Here is a 23,733-nt window from a genome sequence, read left to right as displayed (position 1 = left end):
GAAAATGTTGATCTGGAAATGAGCCTCACTCCCGATAGGATCAAAATCTCAAAATAGCGTACAGCCATCGAGCATTCGAGTTGTTGTATTGGAACTTTGTGACTGTGCTGACTTCAGAACACAAGAGACCTTTCTTATAACGTCATTTCATGAATGAATTGCATTTTGCTCACAAGTTCTCAAGTGAGATCATGCACAAACACACCACCCGTTGTGAGAATGAGCAGCAACAGTTGCAACAAGTCGCCACCCACGTGACCCATACGTCATGTATGTTTGGTCCACGTGACCCAGTGGCAAATGACGTCAAAATGCGGTTAGTGACGGTTAAGGTAACACTAAATGTTCTACAATCAAGTTGGCAACTCTGGAAGAAGTCACTCATCCATGGCGGCAATTAACCGCTTGAGGTCAGTAGTAAGTACTTCACTTCTTTCCACTTCCATGAGGTCAGAACTTAAAGGATTCTGCAAAAATAATCATACGTAAAAATTAGACCTGATCCAAAATTAGATTCACAAACGCTTCGCGGACTCATAAATCCACATCTATGAAAGTGTTCTCATAACACTGTTTCAAGCAATCATGACTAGCAAAATAAAGAACAAGAGGTCTATGGAATGACGGTCTATCACATGATCTATCTTGGCATGAATCTCACTGACCAATGAACTTGTCAACAAACTGACATAAACGACAAACCATTTACTGCTTGTTTGACCAAGTTGGATTACGTCAGCATGGGTAGACAGCTAGAGGAAAACCCAAACAAGTAAATCACATTTCTTACAGCGGCCTTTTAACAAATTTGAAAAATAATATGTCTCAAGAAATCTAGAAAGAATGTGTGCAAAAGAATTTGAACTTTCACCTCATCAAAGAGACTGCTGTAACCATACACGATTGGCGAAGACGATGCAGACCTCGGGGAATTTTCAGTCACTTCTGCGGGGATTTCTGCTTTTATATCCGGCCCAGTGTTGTCAGATTTGTCCGATGTACCGTCACAGGGTGAAGGAGTACGTTGTTGATAATACGACTCTCCTGCTTCTAAAAAAAGGTAAATATATTTCACTTAGTAGTGGATACAAACTCAGAGACGGACATTGTATTGCACAAGCATAAATACAACGTTGGACCACTTTTCTGTGTCAGAGTGTGTTTTGTGTTGGAATTGACTTCTGCAGTCGTGTGTCAGTCTCACCTTGTTTGATACCGCTGGATAAATTCAATACTACAGTCGGAGATTGTTGTCCGCACAATGGCGACCCTTGGCGCCCTTCCATTGGCACTTGATGATTGTCGATATGTGGCGCATCGTCCATGGCGGTGTTTCGTTCTTCGGTTGGACTGCAAGAAATTTGAAGTTAATTCAACAGAAAAATGTTCTACTAGCTTGAGGTAGGTACATCCAGATAATTTACACACAAGAAAGCCAAAAGCAGGTTTGCTCAATTGAGAATCGCTTAAAACTTTGCAAATTAGCAGCTGAGCTAACTTTAATGTTTACCTTCACAAAGTCAAGGCAAATAAGTGCAAAACGAGAGCAGCAACAAAGTAACCAAACGTGACCATATAAGTGAATAAAAAAATAAGTTAACCTCTCAAGTACATGTAGCTCTACACAAAGTAAAATTAACATGCCTTTTGACTCTTTTTTTATTTCTTTAAAAGTAATGTCTAAAAAGACATTCTAAAAAGACATTACTGTCCAAAAAGAATGTCTAAAAAGACATTATTAAAAGTAACTACGTGAAAAATAAGTTGACCATATTAGTTGGATAAACTACTGTTCATGGCGAAATGTTGAGAAAAGTCAATCGTGCTTTAATTGGATCTCAAGTGAAAAGAGGTTAAAGTGCTTGCATCGCCACCGCCATCACCACAGTTGTTGGCTGCATAGCTGTGTCAGCGTCAGAACCTTGGCACAGCACTCGAAAGGGCGCCGTTTGATACCAAACGAGAGCAGTCAACAGCACGCTCAATAACATGGTTGAGCAGGGTTGGTTGGGTAAAACCTTTGGGAGGTTTTTCCCAGTTTTCCCCGGGTAAAACTAGGGGAAACTGGGGAAACCCTTAAAACTTCTAAATGTGTTGTTTGTGGAGTTTCTTATGCAATATAGTGACTAGCCAGCTATTTAGCTGTTATCTCATGACATTTTCCATCTGAATTGCACCAATACTTAGATAAAATAGATGAAGCTCCGGATAATCACAGAGTGATATTTCAGGTTTTTCTTTTGACACTTTCTCAATACGTACTGACCCACTGTCTGCTGGCAGTACCAAACTACCAATAGTAATTTCTTATTGGATTCAGATGGTCTACCCCCAGCTCAAAGACCACGCCAGTCAGTGTTGTGCTGTTGTGACTAATTGCTTCAGTTTAAATTGCAGCTTGCAAACCAACTGATATCTTCCAGCACTTTGCCGGAAAGCAGTAGAGGTTGTCCACATAGCCTTCCCGGTCCGAGTCCCTCAGTGGTAAGCACTTTCCTAAAACGCTTCCTCCAACAGAAAAAAAAAGAAAAGCCTCAAAAACGATGTCTAGTGTGCTACTCTCATGGAAGGAGAAAAGTGAGAAGAAAAATGAAGGAGAAAATGTTGATCAGTTTCAAAAATATATGACTTTGTCTGCAGATGAGCAAGAAACTGCACGCAACTTTGTTTTTGAAAAAGATGACAATTTCATTCTCGTACTGGCAGGATATGAAACTAAGAATACATCTATTTTTCCAAACATCTCTTCTATCAAATCAATGAAAAAATTGTCACCACTTAAATATTGGCAGTACATAAGAAAAGTTGCAAACAATGAGCCAGTAAAGAAGGTTTGTTCATTGATGATGGCAATATCATCATGCCCACCATCCAGTGCTGGAATAGAACGCTTGTTCAGTAGGACAGTAGCATGGCTTTAATCCATCTGAAACCCCAGATGAAGAACTGTTCAATGTGGACAATGAAGACTGTTGACATGTTATCAATGACTGAGATTATACCGGCTCTTAATCTTTTCTTTCTTTGGCTTTTGTTGTTCAATGTTTACAATTTTGTTCGCTGACTGCATGTTAGGAACAGGGGAGCATCTGACTTGATAACATACTGCCACTGGTATGTTCATCTATGTAAACTAATGATTGGACGGTTTGGACCTATCTATTATTAGATATTAGTAAATCACAATATTTTTCTTTTTTTGTAGGATGAGCACAGGAAATCTTATAGGTTCATTCAAAATATGATGGTAATAAACATTAACTATATATGAGGAGTAATCATTATTTCATTCACATTTGCAAATTATAACAACTCAAGTTTTTCCCAGTTTCCCCCAAAAGGTTTTTCCCAGTTTTTCCCAGGGTTTTACCCGGGTAAAACTAAAGTGGGGGAAACCTCCTTGGCCAACCCTGTGGTTGAGTATGACAACCATGACTGGCTTCCTTGCCTTCCCATCCACTCATTCTAAAGCCTTGATACGACAAAAAATCACTACGTTTTTTCTCAAGACAAACGATCTCGGCTTGGGAATAAACAAATACAACTGGTTGTTTACACCAACTCACATGTACCGTTTAAAGACTATTGCAGACATTCAAGCATTTCAAACGGAAATCCAAACAACTATTCAGTTACTCACCTTTTCTGTGTTGGTTCTATATCAGTGAACATTGAAGGAAGGATTACAGGAGAGGACACAAATATTCCGTTATCTGCCTGGATTCCGCTTCCGCTTTTATCCGCGTGTCCGTTGTACCTGTCCAAGGCCATCTGGGACATCAAGAATGCATCTTTTGTCCGAAAAGCCTTCCGCGGTCTAAGGGAAAAGTTAATATGTCCGGAAATGAAAAGAAAAGTTACTTTTTGCAGTTCAAATTTTTTTTGCATTAAATTTGTCCAGACTTGAGATAACAACTTAGAATTTAGAAAAAGATTAGTTAATTATCTGTACACATCTATCAATGTACATTTTGACTTGCACGTTGCGATCTGCAAACAACTCACCGCTTTCGGCCGTCCATTGTCATGCCATGTTGATGGCTGTTTAGGTGATGCTAGAGAGCAATAATACGCCATTAAATATTCTGTTTAAAGCAAACAACATTCACAATCATTTTTACAAATTGATATGCCGCTTTTTAGGTTTTGGGCTTCTCTTTGTTCCTGCTTTAAAAGCAGAGTCAAAACAACGAGGCACAAAGTAGTTATGTAGGTAGGGGGTGTAGTTTTTATTTTCTTTGTTTCATCAAGTGTGTGAGTAGGTTCACAATATGTACCCTGACCCTTTAGGCGCAAAACCGGTTGGGAGAAACTGGGGAGTTCTATTTGAACAAAACCGGGGAAGGAAACTGGGGAATTCTATTTGAACAAAACCGGGTGGAGGAAACTAGGGAATTCTATTTGAACAAAACCGGGTGGAGGAAACTGGGGAATTCTATTTGAACAAAACCGGGTGGAGGAAACTGGGGAATTCTATTTGAACAAAACTATCCAAATGCTTTAACAGACAAAGCATGGCCCAGCCACCACGTCCAAGGTGAGACGTACCTTAAGATGTTCCGACCTTCTGAAGCGCTTGTTACAGATTTCACAGGGGAAGGGCCGCTCTCCAGTGTGGGTCAGAATGTGACGTTTCAAGTGCTGTTGTCTACCGAACGATTTGCCGCAGTGATCGCATCTAGACAAGCGTGGATCGGTGTAAACATTAAAGAATTTAAATTGCATGTGGAACAAATGTTGTTTAAGGGATAACAACGTTTGTGGAAGTTTAAAATTATTATACCACAAAGCATAGGTGACATAGGCGACAATGCAGCTATGGTGCATGTCTGAGTGGCGCGGGTAGCGGCACTGATTTGGTTGACGTTGAAATGTGCTTCTGACGCAGAGAAGGCTTGAATGGGGGACGATGCAGCTGTTAATAGCTGAACAAACCACGGAATGGAGATTATTTAGGAAAATAATAACAACCCTATAGTTTCTAATTACGCGTTCTAACAGTGTTGCCATTTCTTACTTACCCAAATTCCTTTTTTGGCTTCTCTTTATTCGGAAGATGTGGAGAGGAATTATTTTCTAGCACTCTGTAAAAAATAGTGAGTTTAAAACAATGAACCAAACAGGCATTTGAGTTTTGGTAAAATAAGATACAAAAAACAAAGAATTAATTCAAAATTTAGTTCTTAGAAAATGTTAGCTGAAACAAAATTGAAAAAAAGAAAATGTTCAGTACCCACTGTCCATACCTGACACTGCAAAATAAGATAATAAAAAAAACTCCCAAAAACTTGTTAATAAGAATCTGATTCCAGGAAAACCGACGCACGAAATAAAATTTAAAAACTGCAAAACCCACTCTACACTGTAAATAAGCAGGACGTTAGACGCAATTAGACCAGCAAGGTGTTGGCTTTAACTTCAGGCTAACCAACCATACAACTTTACGCTGGGTGGACTTTGGAAAAAGGCTTTTCGGTTAAAATAACCAGTTTTTCCAGAATTTATTAAATGTAAAAACTAATTTACCTTTTTAAATTGCTTTTGATTGAAAGGCCATTCGGCGTGTTGTTAATGACCACACCGTTTCGATCAAAAACCTTTTCGATTTTGAAGGGGTGCTGATTTGATGAGTCATTGTCAAAGTTATTGGAATCTGCGGTTTTGATGCTTCTTTCGTCTTGATCGATAGAAAAGTTTTCCGCCAATGAGCGGTGATCAACCCCAGTTTGTTGGTCTAATGGGGAAGCATACAAATTACAATCTTAGTATTTATTTGCATCAGACAAAGCTGTCCATACCCAAATCAACGAAATCATACACAAACTGCAAATAAGAGCTCACTGAACATCTACTGTTACAAATTCAAATACAGTGAGGGTTGAAAGAGTTGAAAGTATTTAGAACGATAAAAGCAATCGGATGACATCAGGTCTGATAATATTTATAATCTACTACAAAGCGTGTAATTTAGTGAACGACGCGATGAACCATATTCACAGCTACACTACAGACTAATGTCATAGCAAGCAATTAATTGTTTTAGATCTGTTTCTGTATCCACAGAGCGACTCTTAATTTGAAACAACTTTTGAAACTGAAAGAAATTGACAAAAACTTTAAGAAATGCTAACACGAGGCAGACAAAGAAAAATAATCGTTTGTAGTTGAAGTTGAATTAGCGAGCGAGTGTTCCAAGGCCATTTACAATATTTCATGTCCTCCTAAAACTGAATCCAGTTCGTCTGGTGTCATGTTACTGCATTGTTTAGACTTTTCTGAAATTCTTCAAAGCTTCATTTTAAGAAACTTCTCAGCTAATTAACTATTTCTGATCGATACTGGGAGTGGCATAGACAAAAAGTTACCTCTGGAGCCCAGTTGAAAAAGTTGCTTCCCAGTCGGACGACGCATGCAAGTATTCTTCCCTGCACCACCAGTGTATGATTGAGAAATCCTGTAATAATAACAATGTGGGTTTTTATACTGTATAGCGCTGTATCTATCGCAGATATGAGTTGCTCCTCAGCGTTTCACAAAGCAGACAGTGTCAATGCAGCCGTATAAAGGCCGAACTGAGTACATTATTACCCGAATCCATTCCATTGCTCGGTGCCAAGCAGGAATTAAATTCAGTACAGTTTTTAAAAAGTCTTTGATATAACCTGACAAGGCATCGAACCCATGTTTATTGCCCACCGATTCAGAGGCAGACACACTAACTACTAAGCACTTCCCAACGCAGCAAGCGAAAAATAATTTCCTTTCACCTCTTCTGGCTTGTTTTTACGTAAATCGTGCAACATTATTGCGCTCAGCCACATAATGACGTCACGATTGCGTCACCGCTTACCTGCCTCGATGCGAATACAAAGTGAGTTGCTTGTCTTTGTCAGTTGCCTTGTCGGCATTGTTCTCGTGGTGAAGGGGAAGCTGTAACAAACGCAATCGTTTTTATAATAAACAAATAAAGCCAAGTAACAGCAACGTATTAAGATTCAAAGAAAATAAAGGGGTGTACCAGCAAACATCTATAGGATTAGCGCATGATACAAGAGAAGTATCCACAGAGGATACAAACTGATATGCATAAATCAACAAGTGAATAAAAAATAACAGTAACCTCTCAAGTACATGGAGTTGCACACAAAGTGAAATTTGCATGACTTTTGACTCGTTTTTTATTTCTTTAAAACTAATGTCTAGAAAGACATTATTAAAAGTAACTAAGGGCAGTGGTCAGTGTTTCGATCTTCCGATCTCTTCACTTGTTGATAACAGCAACGTATTTGTTTTAAACGCACAAAAATTCCATTAACAAGGATTTACATCGCACGTTTTGGACGCACCACAGTGTCCTCAGCATTGGTGGTGCAACAAGGCGAACTTCCTTCCAAAGCTCAATTATTTTCATATTTAGAGAAGAGTCAATATAAATAGTTAAGTGACGACAAACAAAGAGCAGTATTGGTGAATAACACCTTCCACCTGAGCGTGAGCCAAACAGCTGTTAGTTTTCACTGTTTCTAAAACTAGAACTTGTTTTGCTTCCTTTCTATCGCTACCTGCAGGAATTGAGTTGAGGTGATATGGTGCTAATCATATCCATTCATAAAGCAAACATTTATTACAGGTAGAAATGGAAGGAATAGAGTTGGTGAATAAGAATCCAAAATTTCTACACTCGTTGGCAACAAGTCGGAAATATTTGGAAATTTCCGCACTTCCACGTTACAGTACAGGTTTCCAGCTCAAAAACATTTTCCGATTGAATTTACAAACAAAAATAGTAACAAGCCCGAGGCTTGGAAAATATATTAAGACGGTTCAATAAAAACACCACGCAAGAAGAAACACGTCAAAAATAAACTGGTCACATTTTGTCGATCACAATGTAACATAAACGTTAAAAGACAGCAAAGAGCGGTAGCTTTAAAGCGCTTCACACTGGAACCATTCCGCGTCAAAAAATAAAACTTTCGCTATTTTATTATTTATTCAGGTAAAAAAAAAAAGTTTTTTTGCAATTAAAAGAAATGAATACCGAAAGACATCTCGAAGGATAAATTATCATCGTTTAATCATCACTAGATGTTAAAGCAATCTCGAATTGTAATTTTTGCAAGTTGGGACTTTTGCTAGCACTTTCCGCAAAAAGATTAACAAAGTTATCTTGCCACAACAACATGAAGTGTCTTGCCTAGTACAGCCCCAGAAGCAAAATTCATCATTTTTACATTGATTCGACGTCTGCAGACAATTTTTACAATGAATTAAAGTAAAAATGACGGATTTTGTTGTCTGGGGCGGTGGCAAAGAACTTACCACTCGAGTACGCAGCCTAATCTGAGCTATGGTGTAATTATGTGTAGAAAACTTTATAAGTTTTCTTGATCGTAGTACCAGGAGATATTGACTTTCTAAGTCTAAGTTTCTAGGTCTAAGACTCTAGTCTATATGCAGTTGCACACTGGCATTGATGAAAACATTGAACCTAGCGTGCCACTTTATGTTTCTGACATGTTTACCAAATCGTCCAAAATAAATCCATTCAAATGCTTTAAACATAATGTTCAGGCGATGGAAGGCAAGAAAGAGAAGATTTATATGAGACCTGGTGTTTATGGAACGATATTCCCATCTTGCTAGTTGTAGTTTCGAGATCCTTGGCTATCCAACGCACGTCAGTATCTTCCGGAGTGACCTTCTCCTCCTCCTTCCCTCCCATGGAGCGGTTAGTGGGGGAAGGGGGCGTGTTGATGAGGTCGCACACCTGAAATACAAAACGTTATGAAAGGCTAGTACTGCAATCGTCTGGAAAGACAACGTTGGTGGAGATGTAGAACATACTACACACGCACGCTATATTCCGTGACATTAATTTGACGGTACACGACATCTGGGCGAGCCTAGGGTTGTAAAGGGGTGGAAACTTTCCGGGAATTTTGAAGGACCCGGGAATATTGGGAATTTTCATTTGGCGTTTATTATGTTTAAAACATTTGTTAAATATTTCATCAATTAGAAAAAATATCAAAAACCTGCATTTCTTATTTTCTTTAATTATTATAAACACTAATTTGGTGTTAATTAAGAATGAGGCTTATGCACACACTTTTTCAATATTTAAAAAAAATACTGATCATATGTGAGAACACTCACACCAAGGTCCGCAATAGGCTCGCAAGTAAAAAGGTGAAAAACTAGCATCAGCCAGGTCAAACTTGACATTGTTTGAGCCATGTGAAGACAAGTCAACTCAAGTTGAAGTTGACTCTGAAGTCAATGACGCTGCCAGAACAGTCATTAAAACATCATCTGAAGAAGCCGAGCAGGAGATGCTAACCGGCAGCAACTAGAACAACGACTTTGTAACTGACTCAGTATTGTTTTTCTTTGTGAAAAAATAGATTGGTGATGATTCCTTTTTGGAGTTATTAAACTAAAACAGTATAAAGCCATTATTTTCCTGTTTCAACATCAAATTAAGATTGTTTTGAAAGTTTCCGAAAATTTCCCAAAATCCTCGTTAATTCCCAAAATTTCCATGGAATGTTTCGGCTCTGAAAATTCCCGGGAATTTTGCAACCCTAGGCGAGCCCATCTGGGCGAAACCCACTTGGGCGAGACCACGTGGGCGACGGTCGAAGTGGGCGACGGCCCATGTGGGCGACAACCAAAGTGGGCGACGGTAGCGAAAGTTGAGCCGTTCGGAACGGTGGTGACCTATATAATTTATCTTTGCGGCGTCACGGCGTATCGTGAAGCTTAAGAGAAGCCCTTCATAAAAGAGACAAACGGTGAGTTTTTTTTTTTTTTTACAAACGACATAAAACGGCACAAGGCTATGAATAGAGTTATCCGCATTTGGCAACCGAATAAAATTAAACCTGATTTGTAGGACATCTTGTTCTTGCAGTTCCATAAACTGCGAAAGACAACATACACATTACACAGTGTCCATAAAGTCCCTTTAATTTCAAATAGTTGTAAAGAGAACTGGCTATAAACAAACTTTATGGATACCTTGTGAATCGTGTTTTATAAAACGATGATTGATACAATGCAACATTACCAGTCGTTCGTTAGGCTCGGTAGTCTTCTGAGGAGGAATGGAAGGATTTTGTTGGGTAGAGGATAATAATGACATTCTGGCCCGAGATTTCTCACTCAACTGATTGAGACGAGATAATAGAGGCAAGTCTGCACTTAGACTCTGTAAAAGAATGGCAACTGTAAGCAACCAAAAACTTACTTGGGCACCAACACAAGATTGATCTACTGCGTAGTGATAGTAGGAAATGAATGAAATTGCGTTTTTTACAACAATTTTACCACATTTACAAAATTCTATGTATTTTGATTAATAACAGTCGGGTGCGTCTGCAGCAAATGGTCATGATTTGTCATAACAAGAGCTCTTATAAATGAGATTGAAATCATGGCTATAAAATTATTTCCAGCCAACTTGCGTTACATCAGTTGATTCTAAAATAATCAAACTTTTGTTTTAACTCAAAGTTCAGAAATACTCTTCGGTGATACCATTTACAATATCACCAACGTGTTTATTGTGAAGTCACTTATCGCTATTATTATTTTCCATCACAATATTTAGATATGGAAATCGCTTGAATTTTCACTAAATTGTTACCACAGTATCATATTTTGCAGCAGCAACCAACAATTGCTATCTACCGATACACCATTCAAGTCTTAAACCTGCTCGAATTTACCAAGGTATGAAGCGGCCGACTCGAAGGCTTCTTGTTGACGGCTTCTGGTTGGCCAGTCAAAGTCACATGACCATGGGTACCAATAAACTCCTGGCATTTCTCAACTACGTAAGGAATTTGCAGGTAACAGGCCGAACAGAGAACCTAAAAGAACGAAAGGTATTGAATGGATCACAAATCGAAGTGTCGTCGTGTGCAGTGTAAAGAAATTCTTTTACATTGACTTTTACATCAACTTGCATATTTCTCACTGATTGTCTGTTGTTTCGTTTATTTATGTTTTGTTCTATATATATTTTTTTTGTTTCGTAGAACCAGTATCCCAAAAAGTAGTAAAAATGTGTAAAAAAAACGGTAAAACATTTTCTTTATCAAAGAAAAAATCGAGCAAAGAATGCAGCATCCTCTTGGACAATATATCGATATAAACAAGACGCCAGTTATTTGTGTGAGGTAGCTTTCGTGCTTTTTAGTTCAGTTTTTTACCATCAAAGCAAAAAAATATAAATGCCAACATTGTAGAGGTCTAGAAAAAGGTGGAAGCAACAACACGGGAACCTTAACACGTACTTGAGACCGAAATAGACCAACAAGTGAAACAATTAAGAACGGTAGCAATATTTAATCAATTTTACATACCCATGATGCTAAAGAAGAACTTCCACTTTGGAAGTTCTCAGCCAATTGAAGCAATGGTGCCATGCGGTAGGCAACAAATATTTAAGCATTATTCTTGAAACTCAACCCATTAGTTTAAACATCAACAAACATAAAAGTAAGCAGAAAATACATGGTCCTAACACAGATAAAATTGTAGTTTGGTTTATCACTATGCGATCAAAATTTAACATTTTTTGATCGGTTAAATAAAACCCCTTTTTTACATACAACGTCTTCATCAAAACAATGAGTGATCGCGAAAACAAGTCATCAAATTGGAAAATTAAATAGACGACCAAAAACTGACGTTTCTGAATATTGGATTGACAAACTTTTCGAATGTCGATGTCTTCCACTTGAAGTAAGTATCAATAACTGCTTCAGGCAATCAACCTTGTCGTGGATCAAATAAAGGGGTGAGCTGGTTTCAACTGGTATGATCTATCATTACATCACAAACACTTTGCACTATCGTGCTGGAAACGAATCGAACAAGGACAACTGGAAAACTGATCGATCCCAAATGCTACAAGCCATATTATCATGCCTGCTATATATTTTCTTGGCTCGACATACTGCCATTTTGTCGCAAATTATATTTCTTTCTAGCACTTGTCATGACAGAATTGATTTCGTCATAGCAACAAGCACCATACTTTATGGCACAAATTTTCGTTTCTGATGGTTTACGATCAACTGAAAAAAGAGCCCAGGCGAGTCCCATCCCAGATAGCAAATCAACCGTTTTTTTACATTGATTCAACGTCTATGCAGTTCGTCTGAATGTCAACGCATCAAACTTTAAGAGAAAGACTAGTAGCCAAAAGCTTCCAAAGCAAAAGTTTGAAATGGAATACTAATTTTGTAGAATATACGTAAATTAGATGAAATGTCATCACAATAAAAAAAACGATTCTGAATAAATCACAGCCAGCAAATCAGTTACATTTTATATCGATTCAATGTCTGCAGACGTTGAATTAATGCAGTGTGGAATTGACTTGTTGACTTAAACAATGTTAATAGGCGTGTAAATACAGCAATTAACAACGAAGTGTTAAAAGTAAATTTTGAACCAAGGTGTTTCACTTGTCATCTTGACCGAAAACTTCAGAAATCCATGCGACATTTCTGACATCATGAAGCAAACCTAAAAGAGCTATTGAGCTAGCTGTAAAACGTCTGCGGAGAGAAAGCCAGTCCTAGATATAACTGACCTTTTGCTTGCGTCATCCATGCATCATCGCAATTACGGAAGCGAATTTATTTGGCAAACAATTAAAAAATTCCGCATAACGCTCCCAGCAAGCGAAACTAAACGTTACTTTTAAGACAATAGATTGTTTAAATTAACGACATTCCAAAAGTAGGAAGTTTAATTTGATCTAGCAGATAGTTCGAAAAAAATCGGCCAAACACATTTCTAAAAACGCAGAATAGTATTCATCACTCACAAAATCAACATCACAAAATCAAAATGTAAGAACAACGCAAACAAAATGTCATAACAAACGTTAGGACTCTGGTGTTGTAGATTTTAAGATAGAAAATACGTCATGATTTGAAAACTTCGGTTGCAAACATCGTTTGCTTGTGCAAAACACGTTATTTTTACATTGATTACGATTGAAGCAACTGCACGTGAAATTCCCAACAGGAAACCGGCGAGTAAGGGAATTTCCAAGAAATCAAAAATTACAGCAAAGAATTTGTTTTATTAATGGATTCACTCCGTCCAAGCGTACCCAAGTTTTAACTCACAACACAGATAAATGAGTCGTTGGAGCTTTCAATTTCGAAGCAGCGCGCGCACCACGCCTATAATGCCTAAAAAATTACCATCCCAGGTAGAAAACTTCGTCATTTTTACATCAGCAGACGTTAACTTAATTGGCAAAGAAAAGATTTTGACACCTGGGGCTTTAGCAGGATGCATTTGCAGCTAATATCTTTTTTACGGTTATAGATAAATTGTTCGTAAACAATTGTTCGTAAGCAGTTGTTCGTAAAATTAAATCCCTAAAACAATTCTTCGTAAAGCATTTCTTGGTATGCAATACATCAATTCTCAATTGCATGCACGAAGAAATGCTTGATGAAGAATTGTTTTACAAAGAATTAATTTTACGAACAACTGTTTACGAAAAAAACGTCGGACACCCTTTTTTACATCCCAAGGAGCTAATCTCAATCTTCGAGTAAATATAATATGCAACCCACGATTCCAAGACTGCACTGATTCAACGTTTGCAGACGTTGAAACAATAGGAAAAAAACGGACTGATTTTCTGACTTAGACAAGTGCCCTCCAGTAAAATAGAGTTAATAACGTCTATATGCGTTGTAAGGATGCAGCAAGTGCGGAAATGGAACCAAGTCAAAGTGCTCGACTTGTCAGCTGATTTTCATAAACGTTGTTTAAGTGTGTACCCAATGAATCATTTCTTCTGTGAGCAGAGTTTCCCGAACACAAAGTTTAACCATAAACCACTGGGATAAAACAAGCAAAATCCCCTGGAATTTGGGTTGCGAAATTCCCGGGCATTTTCAGAGCTGAAACTTTCCATGGAAATTTTGGGAATCAACGGGAATTTTGGGAAATTTTCGGGAATTTTTGGAAACTTTCAAAACAATCTTAATTTGATGTTGAACTTGAAACAGGAAAATAATGCCCTTATACTGTTTAGAATAAAAATACTATGTATAGCCTAACTAAAACACTAACATACAAACACATGATTTAGTTTAATAACTCCAAAAATGAATATCACCAATCTTTTTTTTTTACAAAGAAAAACAATACTGAGTCAGTTACAAAGTCGTTGTTCTAGTTGCTGCCAGTTAGCATCTCCTGCTGCTCGGCTTCTTCAGATAATGTACTAATGACTGTTCTGGCAGCGTCATCGACTTCAGAGTCAACTTCAATTTGAGTTGACTTGTCTTCACACGGCTCAAACAATGCCAAGTTTGACCTGACTGATACTAGTTTTTCACCCTTTTATTTGCGAGCCAATTGCGGACCTTGCTGGTGTGAGTGTTCCCACATATGATCAGTATTTTGTTCAATATTGAAAAAGTGTGTGCATAAGCCTCGTTTTTAATTAACACCAAATTAGTGTTTATAATAATTAAAGAAAATAAGAAATGCAGGTTTTTGATATTTTTTTCTAATTGATGAAATATTTAACAAATGTTTTAAACATAATAAATGCCAAATGAAAATTCCCAATATTCCAGGGTCCTTCAAAATTCCCGGAAAGTTTCCACCCCTTTACAACCCTACCCGGAATGCATCATTGCATCAATGTTGCGCTTGAGAAATTGGTCAAAACATCAACTGCAACTTTGTGCTCATAATGTCTTCGTTTGTGATTGGTTGGTTGTGGACAATGGACACTACAAAGGTAAAATAGCTCGATTGTTTGTAAACTGTTTTTTACTCGCGTTGATTGTCAAGTGTATCCATGAAATAGATGCCAATTCTCTGACATGCAAAGCTTCATCTAGCAATAGCTGCGGTAGGTCACTCATCTAATGATATTAAATGTAGTTTAAAAGAAAAAAAAAATTGAGTTTGATGCCGGATTTACGTTTTGCACACCATGACAATGCGCAACCTCCGTGCGATGATGTACAATTGCACATGAAAAACACATGGACGATTACAAGGTCGATTCCCTAAGACACTGTTTTGTGAGTCATAGTTTTATAACAATCCCTGCTACAAAAGCATTGTGCTATAGACGCTTTGGCTAACCACCGCACTCATATGAAATTCTGACAAGGGGAATATTGCTCAGGCAATGCCCAGAAAATCCCCAAAGATAGAATTCCCAGGTGCAATGCAAATATATCAGCATATTCTTGTTAGAAGCATCTCGATCAACTAAATTTGCCACGTTTACAACATTTTAAAGTCACCAGACGTTGAAACAATATAAAAGTAGCAATTTTTCTAGCTGGAATTTAGCCCAAGGGGGTTTTGCTTCCAGTTCTCTTTCTGTTACGCAGACCATAAAAACCAAGGTTAATCCCCAGTCAGAAAATGAGTCTTTTTTACAGATCTAAAAGGGGCACATGTTGAATCAATGTAAAACCGGAACGACCTGGTAGATGGGTTGCCATTATCCATCAGTTAAGCTTGCTTTAAAAATTTCTCCATGCAAAGCCCAATTGAAAATGTAAAATAAAAAGGAAATAACTGAAATGATGCAAGTATAAGTAAACAGGTGTGATTCAAACAAAACTAACACTTAAATTCTGGGATTTTATTCCGAAGCCTTTCCGATGTTGCTTATTTTCCGATGTTTTTTTCCGACCTTTTCCGATGTTGCACTAAGTTTGTTTATTTCGAACCATGGAAGCACAAGTCAGAAAACTTGAAAGAAGCATTTGTTGAGGCCGAACATGGTTTCTCAGCTATGGAGTTTCACCAAAAACTAGATTGCTTTGATAAAGATACTATTGGATGTAAGTGATGTGGCAAAATTTCCGTACGTTTTAAAATCGTGCAAAAGTCCCAAACCGAGGATTTCTAAGTGATACCTTTTCAAAATCTCCACCACAGTTCTAGTCAGGGTTGTCGGTATTTTACCCGACCCAAAAAAAACCGGGTGGGTTGTTTTCAAAAAACCCACATAAAAAAAAAACCAAAAAAACATAAAAAAACCAGAGCATCATATTTGTCCAATTTTTATCAGAAAATTGAAAAAATGAACCAAACTACTACAATGTACTTAAAACAAACTTCAAATTAGGACTTAAGGATGTGATTGTGAAGGAAATTTCCAAGGATAAATTGAAAACACAGTGGATATTTCTGTACACAACTACACATAAATCAAGTAATGCCATTTTGTACTACACTAAAACTCATTTATGCAAGAAGGCCTCATACTTAAACAGCCCTAGTGCATTATTTTATTGAGTTATGCCAGCATGTACTGTGAGTGAGAGGCACTTCATTGGTAAAAAGCAGTATTTGAGATGAAATAAGCATGAATCTACCTTTTTTGCATCTTTTGTAAATAAAACCCCAAAAAAACGGGTTTTTAAAAAAAAAAACATGCGGAATGGGCCTTTTTAAAAAAACCCGGGTTTTTCTCAACCCTGGTTCTAGTGGCAAAGCCAAACCAAGAATAGCACAGTACAGGGCAATGCAAAACCTCAAGTATGGTTGACAACATAAGCCATTTAGCCATGACTAAAGTAGAAAAAATATGTTGATGAGCTATTTTAATAACTAGGCTGCTGAACAGTGCCAAACACAAACTCTTGTCCAACGCAATATTTGCTGAAACGATTCATGCATTGATCAGTAAGCACTATATAATCATCATGTGGTGGTCTTTTAGTTAATTAGGCTACTTCTAAAGTAAGAAAGTACTCTGAAATCAGGGTCTGCTACTATTCGGCGAGTCCGATTCGACTAGTCCGATTCGGCGAGTTCCCTATTCGGCGAGAGCCCTTTTCGGCGAGTGCCCTATTCGGCGAGTTTTTGAAATTTTTGAAAGGAAATTATCGGGTACCGTAGCCTATTTATAATTGCCGTTTTTACATCGTTTTAACGTCGCTAAACGTTGAAATCGTGCAGAAAGGAATAAAAAGAAAATGTTTGAACTATTAAATTAAAATTCTTCATGTCAGTTTAGTTGTTTTTATTTCTGACCATCATATGAAAAACAATACGACGTCAACATAGCAAAGGTAGAAGCGACAAAACGCGAACGTTAAAACGTGCTTGTGACCGAAGTAAGTTATTGAGTTGAAAGAAATCTGGCACAGTCGCAACACTTTCAGAAAAATTTAAGATATGAAGGGAAAATAAAACAAAAAAAATGTTACAAAAAAAAAAAAATACATCATGTTTATGTCTATAAGTTAGTACTTTTGAATAGTTAAAATGATTAGTTTGGACCAACAAATGTGTGGCCTACAGCTTGGGTTGAAAGGAAGTTATCGGGTACCGTAGCCTAGTTATCCCGACCAGCAAAAATTTGTTCCAAGAACACAGTTCATTTTTACATTGTAGTAACAGAATGAAAAGGCTTAACAAATGTGTGGCCTATCGTGTTAACGTCGCTAAACGTTGAAATCGTGTAGAAAAGGGAGCTTTTGCTGACTAGGATACTTTGAAACTGAGAAACATTCACAGAAGCCCTACGACTTGTTCCAAGAACCCATTTAGCATAACATTTCATTTGTACATTGATTCAACGTCTGAATACATTATCTTAAAAATGCAACGTATCGTAGGGCTTCTGTGAATGTTTCTCAGTTTCAACGTATCCTAGTCAGCAAAAGCACCCTTTTCTACACGATTTCAACGTTTAGCGACGTTAAAACGATAGGCCACACACTTGGTTAGCCTTTTCATTCTGTTACTACAATGTAAAAATGAACTGTTTGTTAGGCTAACTGGGTTCTTGGAACAAATTTTTGCTGGTCGGGATAACTAGGCTACGGTAGCCTACCCGATAATTTCCTTTCAATCTAAGCCGTAGGAGTGTAGGTCACACATTTGTTGATCCAAACTAATCATTTTAACCATAGGCGCCTAAGCCGTGGGGACCAGGCCCCCACGCATATTTCCGCGTGAGAGCAACTCTTTATGCGGCATTGATACATAAAACAATAGATGAACTAGCGATCGGCAGCAGGAAAACATTTTTAAATGCAAACCGCAACAGCTTCGCGCTAAATAATCACTAGAACGAGTAGCGATGCTACAATCCCACCCCAGACAAAAAATCTGTCATTTTTACGTTGATTTAACGTCTGCAGACGTTGAATCAATGTAAAAATGACTGATTTTGCTGCCTGTGACATAGCAAAAATCTACCATTTTGCGTCGATTCAATGTCATCAGATGTTGCATGCACCCAAAAACAACATAATTTGCTACGTTGACGCAGCGTGCGTTTAACTTAATGCGCTTGCAAACAGCCTCGCTGTCGCTTTCGAAAGTCGAAACCTCTGCAGATAATTGTCGCGGCAGTGAATCAGTTGCTGTGAAAATGAACTCGAAGTCTCGGCCCGAGGTTACCACTAACCAACGTAACAAGGGCTGGTACAAACCGCACTGCCCACAGTTGCACAAGCGGCATAATCAACACAACAACGGACTCGCGCAAACTGCATGGCGCACACACGTCCGTTGCCATGGAAACCCGATCAAAGGCGGGGAAAATGCGCATCTTTTGTTTCATCTGCAACACGAAAACGGGCGTATTACAGCGAATTGGAACTTGAAAGCTGGTCAGCCATAAGTTGCGATATTGTAGTGAAAAGGGAGCAATGTCAAGTCGAAAACTTAATCAAACGTCTCTCTGTAACTATTTTTCAAGGACTGTTTACGGATGTCAGCAACTTTTAAATTTATTAAAGGTGACGTGCTGTTGAATTGATGTAAACATGAATGATTTTGCTTTCAACAGGTATATTTTCAAGCATATGATCAAGTTAGTATTTTCATTCCATTTACAGTATACCTTTTAGTAAACCTTTTCGTCTCTTGTTTCATGCTAATAAATCTAGTTTGTTGCTAAACTTTATGTTGTGCTTAGCTTAAAGAGTCGCAGTCCATCAACCGCTAGCCAACGCACACGCATAGCATGTGTTTTGGTCGAGCTTTATTTATAATAATTAACGGCAGGTCGAACGTAGCGATAACTACGAGTGTGGCAATAAAAGCAATCCTAGTGTGACGACATAATTACGTCATCCATCTGCGTGACATTTCGCTGAATTTACGTTGCTGCTGATGAAACACGCTTTCGCCCCCACGGCCAAAAAAATAGTTAGGCGCCTATGATTTTAACTATTCAAAAGTACTAACTTATAGACATAAACATTATTTTTTTTCTAACATTTTCTTTGTTTTATTTTTCCTTCATATCTTAAATTTTTCTGAAGGTGATGCAACCTTGCCAAATTTCTTTCAACTCAATAACTTACTTCGGTCACAAGCACGTTTTAACGTTCGCGTTTTGTCGCTTCTACCTTTTTCTACACCTTTGCTATGTTGACGTGAATTGTTTTTGATATCATGATCAGAAATAAAAACAACTGAACTGACATGACGAATTCAAGCACGTTTTAACGTTCGCGTTTTGTCGCTTCTACCTTTGCTATGTTGACGTGTATTGTTTTTGATACGATGGTCAAAAATAAAAATAACTGAACTGACAAATTCAAGCACGTTTTAACGTTCGCGTTTTGTCGCTTCTACCTTTGCTATGTTGACGTGTATTGTTTTTGATATGATGGTCAAAAATAAAAATAACTGAACTGACATGACGAATTTTAATTTAATAGTTCAAACATTTTCTTTTTATTCCTTTCTGCACGATTTCAACGTTTAGCGACGTTAAAACGATGTAAAAACGGCAATTGTAATTAGGCTACGGTACCCGATAATTTCCTTTTAAAAACTCGCCGAATAGGGCACTCGCCGAAAAAGGCTCACGCCGAATAGGGAACTCGCCAAATAGGGAACTCGCCGAATCGGACTCGCCGAAACGGGCCATTCCGCTGAAATCATGCCATCTTTTGGGATTGTTTTACTGTTAGATGACCTATTCCTAGTGTACTACAGTATCATGGTGACCTTTGATGAAGTAGATGTTCACTTTGTTTAGTTAAATTTTTTCCATGTTCTGTATGTCTTGCAATGTCCAAAAGTGTTCGTGGTTGGCTGATTGATTAGTATATTTTTTGACAATATGCGATTAATTTTGAGTGTAGAAATGCAATTGAGATTATGGTGTATTTTTATAAATTTTTTTCACACAAGCTTGGTGACATTATTTTCATTTATCTCTTACCTGCATAACTGTACTTTGACTCAAGCAGAGCTGGGAAGTGTAGACAAAGTCAAGTACTTTAGCAAATCCGGTGCTGTGAACAATGGCAGGAATTTCAATAATGTCATCATTTCTCGTGATGTTTGATTTTCCAAAAAGATCTCTGAATGACATGAAAGAGCATGTTAGTTTTGAACCAAATTAATACTTTCTGGGAATTAGTCTATAGTACGTATGCATTAAAGTAGTTGTACTTCAATATGAAAACCATAAATGTGTGCACAAGCACAAAGTTTGGGAGCCTAATTAGTAATCATGAATAACAAAGAAATGTGTCACCAAGAAGAAACAGCAGATTCATAAAAAGCCTAAAAGGCCAAAGACCCATGTTGTAAACTGCTGGTTCAAAGCAACAATATATTTGTACAAACAATACTTTGGAAGTACCGGTAAAGTCAGAATGAAGACAAGTGATTGTTCATGATATCATTATCATAATAATGTTAAACTAAGTTTTTTTACTTTTACATTTACAAAGTAATTATTATACACCATAAAATTAAAGTAAATTCGCATAATTTGATAAAGTTAAGAGAAAACACTGTCAATTAAACAAAAAATATCCTACTGCTACAAAAATACCATCGATGTGTATTTCTTTCAATTTAACAGCAAGTGCACTGACTGTTTGTAAAAGAGAGAACATGCATTGCTAACAGCTTTCCAAATTGATATTTATCATTCAATATTACACAATTGCAGAATACTATTGTGGTTTGAAGTATAATCAATTCATATCACATCAGCTCAGTCATAACCACCTGAAATATCCCATTGCTGTAGCAAGAACATTGATATGACCTTTGAAGTGATGACCTTGCACCCGGACTGTGACATCACAAAGTTGACCCTGTTTTTTTCAAATATTGATATTTATTCCATTATAGTACATTACACAACTCTATTAGAAAAAAAATGTTTTGTGGTGATTTTGTTTGCTAGCATAGAGTTAGTCACTTTCAGGACACTACTAAAAGGCGGAAGTATTATTATTAGGAGCATATTTATGACTTTCCACCTTTAAGTGTTGCCCTTGTTTTCACATCAAATAAACTCTTGTAGAAAACTGTGCCACATATATATTACAGCATTATTAAGGACCATCTAAAAAAATCTGATTTTAAGTAACTTGAGCAATGAAACAAAGCTTGGTATACGCAGTCAACGGAGGAAAAAATAACCTGATTGAAAATGCAACTACTGCTTTGTAAAATATGTTTATCAACCAAAAGCTATTTTTTATCAGTACATAGCAACACAAAGGGTATCTGACCATTGAAATATTGCCCCAGGAAGCTAAAATAGAGTATGAAAGAAATTAGAAGCAGGCTATGAAAGTTTTAAAAAATTCAAAATAACAAATTACTTTTACAAGATTAGGCCTAGCATATAACTTAAAACCATAGCATTAAAATCAACAGTTTTATTCAAATTAAATTACTACCTTCAAACGTTGTTTATTTAGGCCAGCCAAAAGAAATGATGAATGTTCTTCTGATTTGCACATATACATGTGAGTTTCCATTGTTATTACTTAATCTCATTCATTAAATATCACACTACCACCAATTTAAAAGCATTATAGACTACGGTACACATAAAAACCTGCAAGAATATATAGGTATTATTACCCATAAAATTCTAAATGAGTTTAATTACAATTAAGTCTTAACTACAACAAAAACAAAGGCAGTTGGGAAATGAACACGACTCCCATTGTTTACAAATTTCTTAAATACTCAACTTGTTTCATGTTTGAGCATATTTTAAATACTTTTCAAAAGAAAATTTTGTTTAGGTGCAAAATTGTTAAAATGCTTAGTCTTATGTATCAAAAAAATAGAGCTCAAGATGTATGCTGGATACTAAACTCATGTTCAGTTAGGATAGTTAAAGCTAGTTAGAGCACCATTTTACGTTCTTTGTTCCCCGCATTGCAAGGGTTAGATATCAGTAAATTTCAATCTGGCTTGATGACGGCTTTCCACATACTTCTATTTTGAATATTGACCACAGCAAGGTTCCCTTTTTGGAATTCGCTCTGCAGTCTGCATGTTATCACATCACCTCTTCTTTGGTCATCCACGTGGATTACACCTTTCTACTTCCATCGACTGAACCTTCTTAGGCCAGAGGTCCTGTTCCATTTGTTGTACGTGGCCATACCAACAAAATCTCCTCCACCATACAACCTCTTCTACTTGGTGGATGCCAAGTCTTCTTCTCAATTCTTCACTTTATACTCTGTCCGCCAGTCACTTTGAGCATATCCACCACCAGTCACCACCTCACCATAGCGTTATGATTATGACTCAAATGCTTAATTGCTTGATGTCCTCCACAATGACTTGTCATGTCTCAGCTGTAACGTTGAGCTTCTGGCCACAAGATACTAAAAGTCATCAAGCCTCAAACCAGACGAGGTAGAAATGTTGCCAGACGCTGTTGAATGAATGTCCCCAGAGCATACAATTTTCCAATGGAAATTAGATCTCACAACCGTTTTTCTAGTGCAAATTGCCCTGGAGTGAATGGAGTGTTTTCCACCACCTTTAAAATAACATAAGTCTTCCGTTTGTTTTGATGATGTGAAGCTAACTGACTTTGTTTGAATGGGCTTACTTTTGTTACAATGTCATTTAAAGGAACTTGATTGCATGCACTGTATAGTGTATACCATCCCCAAATTCAATGAAAACCAATAAAATGTTTCCTTAGAATATAACAAATAATAAGAATCAAAATATCGTTGAGGTAAAACCAAACTGGGTTATGTCCACTTTTAGTTTTATTGCAGTGTCTCGGTTTTTGACCGTAGTTCTTTCCAGCACTCCAGGTTTGCAAAACAAGGTTGTAAGTATTGTGGCACTTACATGGTTGTAAGTATTGTGGCACTGGTTGGTTTGATCCGTTTGAGATATCAAGAACATTCAAACAATTTTTTCGAGGTTATCTCAGTTTGATGATTTTGGACATAACTCCATTTGGTTTTACCCCAACGATATAGGCCTAATCATGTTTTATTTTGCGGCTATTGCCATTGCAGATGCGATATATACAACAGAAAGCAAAGGGACAATTAGGCCTAGTCTTCGAGTCAGGTTGCTTCAGGGTTATCGGTATTTTACCTGACCCAAAAAAACCCGGGTGGGTTTTTTTAATAAAACCCACTTAAAAAAACCCAAAAAAACCCATAAAAAACCCAGAGCATCATATTTGTCCAGTTTTTATTGGAAAATTAAACAAATTTACAAAAACACTACAAGGCACTTACAACAAACTTTAAATTAGGACTTAAGGATGTGATTGTGAAGTAATTTCCAAGAATAAACTGAAAACGCAGTGGATATTGCACAGTACACAAAAATCAAGTAATGTCACTTTGTGTATACTACACTAAAACTCATTTATGGAAGAAGGCCTTATAGTTAAACTGGTGAAAGTACTACTCTACTGTAGTCTGTATATATGATGTG

At 37.3% G+C, this 23,733-nt stretch overlaps 1 protein-coding gene across 1 annotated transcript; it reads right to left on the bottom strand.

The window, feature by feature from the left end:
- On the bottom strand, nucleotides 1–21,837 carry LOC145765569 (uncharacterized). The gene is made up of 16 exons (XM_082577403.1): nucleotides 21,702–21,837; nucleotides 21,019–21,107; nucleotides 20,219–20,360; nucleotides 10,734–10,877; nucleotides 10,073–10,213; nucleotides 8,612–8,770; nucleotides 6,851–6,930; nucleotides 6,366–6,454; nucleotides 5,527–5,734; nucleotides 5,022–5,084; nucleotides 4,549–4,678; nucleotides 4,006–4,055; nucleotides 3,641–3,817; nucleotides 1,205–1,350; nucleotides 872–1,050; nucleotides 1–467 (listed from the first exon to the last, which is right to left on the bottom strand). The coding sequence occupies exons 1-16, from the start codon at nucleotides 21,780–21,782 to the stop codon at nucleotides 378–380; spliced, it is 1,968 nt and encodes a 655-aa protein (XP_082433529.1). The 5' UTR covers nucleotides 21,783–21,837; the 3' UTR covers nucleotides 1–377.
- Nucleotides 21,838–23,733: the final 1,896 nt, after the last annotated feature.

Source organism: Aplidium turbinatum, chromosome 2 (genome assembly GCF_918807975.1).
Source record: "Aplidium turbinatum chromosome 2, kaAplTurb1.1, whole genome shotgun sequence".
NCBI lineage: Eukaryota > Metazoa > Chordata > Ascidiacea > Aplousobranchia > Polyclinidae > Aplidium > Aplidium turbinatum.
This window is presented reverse-complemented; position numbering and strand designations above follow the sequence as displayed.

Bases quoted from the DNA above. Each gene is read 5' to 3' on its own strand.
- LOC145765569 (XM_082577403.1), bottom strand. From the start codon at position 21,782: ATGGAAACTCACATGTATATGTGCAAATCAGAAGAACATTCATCATTT. The intron at 6,931-8,611 runs GTCTCATATAAA...CGTTTGTTACAG, and splicing joins TATCGTTCCATAAACACCAG to CTTCCCCTTCACCACGAGAA. The intron at 468-871 runs GTGAAAGTTCAA...TTATTTTTGCAG, and splicing joins ACAGCAGTCTCTTTGATGAG to AATCCTTTAAGTTCTGACCT.